The sequence below is a fragment of the Entelurus aequoreus genome, linkage group LG23 (genome assembly GCF_033978785.1).
Source record: "Entelurus aequoreus isolate RoL-2023_Sb linkage group LG23, RoL_Eaeq_v1.1, whole genome shotgun sequence".
NCBI classification, from domain to species: Eukaryota; Metazoa; Chordata; class Actinopteri; order Syngnathiformes; family Syngnathidae; genus Entelurus; species Entelurus aequoreus.
The window spans coordinates 30,197,126-30,206,458 of record NC_084753.1 but is presented as its reverse complement, the minus strand read 5'-3'; the positions used below and the strand labels follow the sequence as shown (position 1 = coordinate 30,206,458).

The following is a 9,333-nucleotide window of genomic DNA, read 5'->3' as shown; positions in this document are numbered from 1 at the left end:
GAAAGGACACACATGCGGATGTTGTTTCTGGACTTCAGCTCGGCGTGCAACACCATCATCCCGCAGCACTTGGTGAGCAAACTGGCCCTCCTTGGATTCAGTACCCCGCTATGCATGCATAATAATCATTGAACAATATTGCTCCTGTTTTAAACAAGCCATTTACAAAAGGTAAACGTGCTAAGGCTATAGGATGGTAGGAGCCAGCAGCTACACGCCAGCTAAGCACACAATAGCCGTATTTTAGCAGACTCTTCGCACTTGGCGATCACTCCAGCAGCACTGAGAGCGGACTCAGAGGTAATGTTGCCATTTTTCAATGCCAACAAAGTAACTGACTCAATGTAATGCGAGTAAGGCTCCCTTTTCACAAAAACGTGCTAATTAAATGCTAATGCAGATTGGCTTTGCCATTGACGTGTTACGGATTAGCATTAGCGATTCTACATGGCGATTTCAACACCTCCAAATTTTCAATGAAAACGACAACTAAGTGCATGTTACAATCAAACAGCTGTTGCGTAATAAGTGCAATACTTAACAGTATTAACACTTTGTGGGGCGCAGCATACAACGGAGATAGTATGTTAACTACATTAAAAAGGCCTTAGTGGCCACATACGTGGACAGCACCTTTTAGCTCGTATTTCCAAAATTGTGCACACTACTGAATTGGGGTCGTATGGCCGCTTATGTGGACACTTATACTGCCATCTGGTGGTGTCAGAAGAGTATAACATACAATGGAATTTGGAAAAAAAAGTGTAAAAAGAATTAGCATGTCACTAAACATGAAGTACACGTTTGTTACTTATGGACTAAGTACATCATATCAAAAGATGATTCTTAGTTTTTATTCTAATTAGGGTCCAATAAGCCCAATTAGCAAAGATAAATAAAAAAGCATGTAAACAAACAGCTTGGGCCTTAAGAGGTTAATGCATTTCTTCAGTGTTGTCACATTAAACATATCTGCAAAAATGTGAGGTGGACAATGTGTATTAAAAAAAAAAGAGTTGGAAGTATTTATTTAGGACATTTATTTAAAGTACAAGAGTATTCAGGTAAAAAGCTATTTAAATTTGAAAGACTGTAGAAAAAAAACCCAGGATTAATGTTGCAAAACCAAAGCAGCGAATTAAACAAACAGCAGAATTGTGGGGAAAGTGCCTTTCTGTACGTAAATTATAACATTTGCACTTGTTTAATTTGAATGACACAGAGTCCTCATAATTTAGCAAAGGAAATTAAAAGAATAGTTTTCAGAGACATCAGAACAAAACAACAAAGAACAGATGGTGTTACTTTGGAGGGTCTGTGTTGATCCCGTATTTTTCTTTTAGCAGCCTCAGCTGTTCTTCTTTCTTCTTTGTGTCCATTTTCTGGAACGCCTGCAGAGAAAAACAAGACATAAGAAGTTTAAATACATCAAATCCTGAATGGAATATTTGAGGACAACTTGAAATATTGATGCTGAGACTATAGTCAGGATTATTTTCTGTATCGCCAACATCTACTTTGATACAACTCAGTGGACCAGGACACCCAAAACCATGGAACATTGAAAATAAACCACTTGGAAAGTAAAAACTAACCAACATAGCAGTGGTTATGTACCTTCAAACTAACAGACAAAGCAGTGTTTATGTACCCTAAAACTAACAAACATAATGTACCCTAAAACTAACAACCAAAGCAGTGGTTATTTACCCTAAAACTAACAGAGATAGCAATGGTTATGTAACCTACAACTAACAGACAAAGCAGTGTTTATGTACCCTAAAACTAACAAACATAGCAGGGGTTATGTACCCTAAAACTAATTAACATAGCAGTGTTTATGTACCTAAAACTAACACAGTAGTCTTTATGTACCATAAAACTAACAACCAAAGCAGTGGTTATGTACCCTAAAACTAACAAACATAGCAGGGGTTATGTACCCTAAAACTAATTAACATAGCAGTGTTTATGTACCTAAAAATAACATAGTAGTGTTTATGTGCCCCAAAACTAAGAACCAAAGCAGTGTTTATGTACCCTACAACTAACAACCAAAGCAGTGGTTATGTACCCTAAAACTAACAAACATAGCAGGGGTTATGTACCCTAAAACTAATTAACATAGCAGTGTTTATGTACCTAAAAATAACATAGTAGTGTTTATGTACCCTAAAACTAAGAACCAAAGCAGTGGTTATGTACCCTAAAACTAACAACCAAAGCAGGGGTTATGTACCCTAAAACTAATTAACATAGCAGTGGTTATGTACCCTAAAACTAACAAATATAGTAGTGTTTATGTACCCTAAAACTAATTAACATAGCAGTAGTGATTTACCCTAAAACTAACAAATATAGCAGGGGTTATGTACCCTAAAACTAATTAACATAGCAGTGGTTATGTACCCTAAAACTAACTAATATAGTAGTGGTTATGTACCCTAAAACTGATAAAAATAGCAGGGGTTATGTACCCTAAAACTGATAAACATAGCAGGGGTTATGTACCCTAAAACTAATTCACATAGCAGTAGTTATGTAACCTAAAACTAATTAACATAGCAGTGTTTATGTACCCTAAAACTAACATAGTGTTTATGTACCCTAAAGCTAATAAACATAGCAGTGTTTATGTACCCTAAAACTAACATAGCAGTGGTTATGTACCCTAAAACTAACGAATATAGTAGTGGTTAGGTACCTTAAAACTAATAAACATAGCAGGGGTTATGTACCATAAAACTAATTAACATAGCAGTGGTTATGTACCCTAAAACTAATTAACATAGCAGTGGTTATGTACTCTAAAACTAACAAACATAGCAGGGGTTACCTACCCTAAAACTAACATAGTAGTGTTTATGTACCCTAAAGCTAATAAACATAGCAGTGGTTATGTACCCTAAAACTAACAAATATAGTAGTGGTTATGTACCCTAAAAATGATAAACATAGCAGTGTTTATGTACCCTAAATCCAACATAGTACCGGTAGTGTTTATGTACCCTAAAGCTAATAAACATAGCAGTAGTGATTTACCCTAAAACTAACAAATATAGCAGGGGTTATGTACCCTAAAACTAATTAACATAGCAGTGGTTATGTACCCTAAAACTAACTAATATAGTAGTGGTTATGTACCCTAAAACTGATAAACATAGCAGGGGTTATGTACCCTAAAACTGATAAACATAGCAGGGGTTATGTACCCTAAAACTAATTCACATAGCAGTAGTTATGTAACCTAAAACTAATTAACATAGCAGTGTTTATGTACCCTAAAACTAACATAGTGTTTATGTACCCTAAAGCTAATAAACATAGCAGTGTTTATGTACCCTAAAACTAACATAGCAGTGGTTATGTACCCTAAAACTAACGAATATAGTAGTGGTTAGGTACCTTAAAACTAATAAACATAGCAGGGGTTATGTACCATAAAACTAATTAACATAGCAGTGGTTATGTACCCTAAAACTAATTAACATAGCAGTGGTTATGTACTCTAAAACTAACAAACATAGCAGGGGTTACCTACCCTAAAACTAACATAGTAGTGTTTATGTACCCTAAAGCTAATAAACATAGCAGTGGTTATGTACCCTAAAACTAACATAGCAGTGTTTATGTACCCTAAAACTAACATAGTAGTGTTTATGTACCCTAAAACTAACATAGCAGTGTTTATGTACCCTAAAACTAACATAGTAGTGTTTATGTACCCTAAAACTAATAAGCATAGCAGTGGTTATGTACCCTAAAACTAACAAATATAGTAGTGGTTATGTACCCTAAAACTAATAAACATAGCAGGGGTTATGTACCCTAAAAGTAATTAACATAACAGTGTTTATGTACCCTAAAATAATAAACATAGCAGTGGTTATGTACCCTAAAAGTAAAACAATACCGCTGTTGCGTACCCTAAAAGTAAAACAATACCGCTGTTGAGTACCCTAAAAGTAAAACAATACCATTGTTATGTACCCTAAAAGTAAAACAATACCGTTGTGTACACTAAAAGTAAAACAATGTGATTGTTGTGTACCCTAAAAGTAAAACAATACCATTGTTATGTACCCTAAAAGTAAAACAATGCCATTGTTGTGTACCCTGTTTGCGTTGTAGTAGAGGACCACCAGGTAACGGTTGCAGACATTGAAGCCTGAAAGATGATCGCAGGCATTTTTGGCATCAAAAATGTCCTCATAAACCACATAGGCTGTTCCTCTTGATTCAGGCGTGTTTCCTCTGAAAAGACAAAGAACAAGATGATCTAGTTAGTTGTTAAAATAATATTCGTATAGCTAGTGATGTACAGCCAATTGATCCACCAGCTTAAGATTCTAATAGGTTTATGTACGATAAAAATGAATGTTCATGAGTATAATATACACAATGTAATTTAACACGCAGCAACGGCAAGCACAGAGCAACATTCATTCCATCAAAACTCACGTTCTGATCTGACGTATTGGTCCATATTTCCCAAAGATGTCGTACATTTCCTCCGCTGTGATCTTATAGGGAAGATTCCTGATGTAAAGAATCCTGTTCACCTCCGGCGGCAGTCGGATCTGCGCAGAGAACAAGACAGGCATGAAAGCACAATCATTTCAAATCAGACGCAAAAGCTGCATCAAGGAATAAAATACATCAGGTCAATGTCAACATGGCAATATATGAATGTGAATGTCAACATGGCAATATATATATGTGAATGTCAACATGTCAATATATATGTGAAAGTCAACATGGCAATATATATATGTGAATGTGAATGTCAACATGGCAATATATATATGTGAATGTGAATGTCAACATGGCAATATATATATGTGAATGTGAATGTCAACATGGCAATATATATGTGAATGTCAACATGGCAATATATATGTGAATGTCAACATGGCAATATATATATGTGAATGTGAATGTCAACATGGCAATATATATGTGAATGTCAACATGGCAATATATTTATGTGAATGTGAATGTCAACATGGCAATATGTATATGTGAATGTGAATGTCAACATGGCAATATATATGTGAATGTCAACATGTCAATATATATGTGAATGTCAACATGGAAATATATATGTGAATGTCAACATGGCAATATATATGTGAATGTCAACATGGCAATATATATATGTGAATGTGAATGTCAACATGGCAATATATATGTGAATGTCAACATGGCAATATATATATGTGAATGTGAATGTCAACATGGCAATATGTATATGTGAATGTGAATGTCAACATGGCAATATATATGTGAATGTCAACATGGCAATATATATATATGTGAATGTCAACATGTCAATATATATGTGAATGTCAACATGGCAATATATATATGTGAATGTCAACATGGCAATATATATTTGAATGTCACCATGGCAATATATATATGTGAATGTCAACATGGCAATATATATTTGAATGTCACCATGGCAATATATATATGTGAATGTCAACATGGCAATATATATTTGAATGTCACCATGGCAATATATATATGTGAATGTGAATGTCAACATGGCAAAATATATGTGAATGTCAACATGGCAATATATATACCGGTATGTGAATGTGAATGTCAACATGGCAATATATATATGTGAATGTCAACATGGCAAAATATATGTGAATGTCAACATGGCAATATATATATGTGAATGTGAATGTCAACATGGCAATATATATGTGAATGTCAACATGGCAATATATATATGTGAATGTGAATGTCAACATAGCAATATATATATGTGAATGTCAACATGTCAATATATATGTGAATGTCAACATGGCATTATATATATGTGAATGTCAACATGGCAATATATATTTGAATGTCAACATGGCAATATATATATGTGAATGTGAATGTCAACATGGCAATATATATGTGAATGTCAACATGGCAATATATATATGTGAATGTGAATGTCAACATGGCAATATATATATATGTGAATGTGAATGTCAACATGGCAATATATATGTGAATGTCAACATGGCAATATATATATGCGAACGTGAATGTCAACATGTCAATATATATGTGAATGTCAACATGGCAATATATATATGTGAATCTGAATGTCAACAAGGCAATATATATATATATATATGTGAATGTCAACATGGCAATATATATATGTGAATGTCAACATGGCAATATATATATATATATGTGAATGTCAACACGGCAATATATATACGTCGCAATACTTTTTCCTTCCGGAATAATATTAAGTCTACTGCCGACCTCTTCTTGCGAGGTATTTGTACAGTGGAACAGTCGTTCTGAACACAGTCGTGTATAGAGAGAGTATGGAAAACTCTGTTTAATGCTATGTCTACACTAAGCCGGATAACCCCTTAAACTAATAATTATTTAGCCTAAGCCCCGTTTCAGCCACACTAAACCAGCGTTTAAGGTCCCCCTCTCTTTGGACAATTTTTTACAGGGGTAAGTGCGCCGTGTATTTCTTGAATCTCAGGCTCTTAGCTTTGTATGGACTCATTGATCGTTTACAAAGTGAGTTCGGAGAGGAAGTGACGCCAGAAAGACCGCGCCCCACACAGGAAGCGACGTCAGAAAGAATGCGCCACAGCCAGCTTCATAATAAAGCGTTTTCGCAACTCGGAGCAAACCACTGGAAATATGGAGGCGAGTCAACCAGACATGCCCGTGTTTCTCCTTCTGTCTGTACAGACGCTTGTGGAAATCACACATGAATACCTTAAAGGAAAGTGATTGCAGCTATTTGGGATACATTTTCCTGAGGGAACTCTCCTGAAGGAATCAATAAAGTACTATCTATCTATCTATCTATCTACAACACATCTCAGACGTCCAGATCAGCTGTGTTTCTACTTATCGAAAAACTTTGTCGAAAGAGAGACAACGAGAATGCCAGCTCCCGTGGATGTGATTAAAAAGGTAGCGTGTGCTTTGTATTACCTGGCCGTCAAGGGAAGACTACGGAAAACAGCTAATGCATTTGGACTGGCAAAGCAGACTGTAAATGCAGTTATTGTCCGCCATGTATGTCGTGGACTCAACGTCTAGGTCCAGAGTATATAAAGTCGCCAAAAAGGAATGGACAATGAAGGTGAAGGCAAAAGAGTGAGGAGTGTCCTGACCAGATATCTACATCCCTAGTTTGATTGATATAAAATGTTCTTTATCACATTGTTTACGTGTCTAATAAAGATTTGATTAATTTATGATGGCTCAGGTGTGATTCACTACACTAGGGCCCCACGGCACACTGGATTCCAGTTAATTGAAATACCACAACACTGGATATTGTTCAGATAAGTTACATTTAAGAACTTGCACACAAAGCAACACTGGATGTGACTATGACGTGCGCAATTTCCGCGCATGCGTATTAGGTCGCGTTGCGCCAGCGGACTGAGGGGGTCTTAAACAGTGGCATTGTTGTGTGTGGACACGGATAAGGTTAGTGTAAACGGGGCCTCAGAGTGGCGCCCGGTAGTCACCTGAGGGGCTTCTGACCAATCATTTAAGAGATTGTCTGGTCATAACGCTCTCTGGGCATAGCTCGGTTGGTAGAGTGGCCTTGCCAGCAACTTGAGGGTTCCAGGTTCGATCCCCGCTTCCGCCATCCTAGTCACTGCCGTCGTGTCCTTGGGCAAGACACTTTACACACCTGCTCCCAGTGCCACTCACACTGGTTTAAATGTAATTTAGATATTGGGTTTCACTATGTAAAAGCACTTTGAGTCACTAAAGAAAAGCGCTATATACACTACCGTTCAAAAGTTTGGGGTCACATTGAAATGTCCTTATTTTTTGAAGGAAAAGCACTTTACTTTTCAATGAAGATAACTTTAAACTAGTCTTAACTTTAAAGAAATACACTCTATACATTGCTAATGTGGTAAATGACTATTCTAGCTGCAAATGTCTGGTTTTTGGTGCAATATCTACATAGGTGTATAGAGGCCCATTTCCAGCAACTATCACTCCAGTGTTCTAATGGTACAATGTGTTTGCTCATTGGCTCAGAAGGCTAATTGATGATTAGAGAACCCTTGTGCAATCATGTTCACACATCTGAAAACAGTTTAGCTCGTTACAGAAGCTACAAAACTGATCTTCCTTTGAGCGGATTGAGTTTCTGGAACATCACATTTGTAGGGTCAATTATACGCTCAAAATGGCCAGAAAAAGAGAACTTTCATCTGAAACTCGACAGTCTATTCTTGTTCTTAGAAATGAAGGCTATTCCACAAAATTGTTTGAGTGACCCCAAAATTTGAACGGTAGTGTAAATATAATTCACTTCACTCTGATTGGTCAAAAGCCCCCCACCCCCTGTGACCACAAAGCGCCATGTTTAGGACCCACTCTGGAACATGACTTATTTTTTTGTATCTATATTTTAATCTATATTACAAAGATAGACGCTGGAAACGAAACATTAGGGCTGCAACTAACGATTAATTTGATAATCGATTAATATGTCGATTATTACTTCGATTAATCGATTACTAATCAGATAAAAGAGACAAACTACATTTCTATTCTTTCCAGTATTTTACTGAAAAAAACAGCATACTGGCACCATACTTATTTTGATTATTGTTTCTCAGCTGTTTGTACATGTTGCCGTTTATAAAGGTTTTAAAAAAAATAAAAATAGCCTCTGCGCATAGTATAGATCCAACGAAACTATGACTAAATTAATCGCCAACTATTTTTTATAATAGATTAGTTATTACAGCCCTAAACATTATACATCGATATAATATCTGAATGAATAATATTGCGGTATATAGTCATATCGATATCGTAACTCGTTGTTAATAAAGATACATCATTATTTACATCACGTAAATAGTGCAATGGCGAGCGAGAAAACAATGATAATTAATTCCCAAACATTGACAGTATTTCATATTGTTAAGGTGCGTAATTTTTTTGACTTCGCCATTATTATATGAATAACCTAAAACATATAAGATCATTATTCCGCTGGTTAGTTAGCTGATCGGCTAACACTGGGTGCTAATGGTAAATGCTCGACTTAGTCAACAGGTTCAAAGCGCTATCACACAATGTACTTACACGACGTCAAGAAAGAACAACAAATACCTACATTAGCGCGTTTCGCTGCTTGCATAGCCATGATTCTTCAGTATTCTTGTCTCTCCGTGAGTGTAATAAAATAGAAACACACAGATGAGCGAGACTACGCAGTGTGTGCCGCGGCAAGAAGGGTCCGTCGTCTGTGGTGACACACTTCCGGTGACGCACTTCCGGTGACCGACTCGGCGTTGCTGC

The 9,333-nt window shown here is 36.3% G+C and overlaps 1 protein-coding gene across 1 annotated transcript; it reads right to left on the bottom strand.

Moving 5' to 3' along the window:
* Window positions 1–1,004: 1,004 nt before the first annotated feature.
* sf3b6 (splicing factor 3b, subunit 6) lies at window positions 1,005–9,333 on the bottom strand. Its single transcript, XM_062033762.1, has 4 exons — window positions 9,149–9,333; window positions 4,462–4,580; window positions 4,116–4,254; window positions 1,005–1,391 (listed from the first exon to the last, which is right to left on the bottom strand). Exons 1-4 carry the CDS (start codon window positions 9,176–9,178, stop codon window positions 1,302–1,304), a joined length of 378 nt encoding a protein of 125 aa, XP_061889746.1. The 5' UTR covers window positions 9,179–9,333; the 3' UTR covers window positions 1,005–1,301.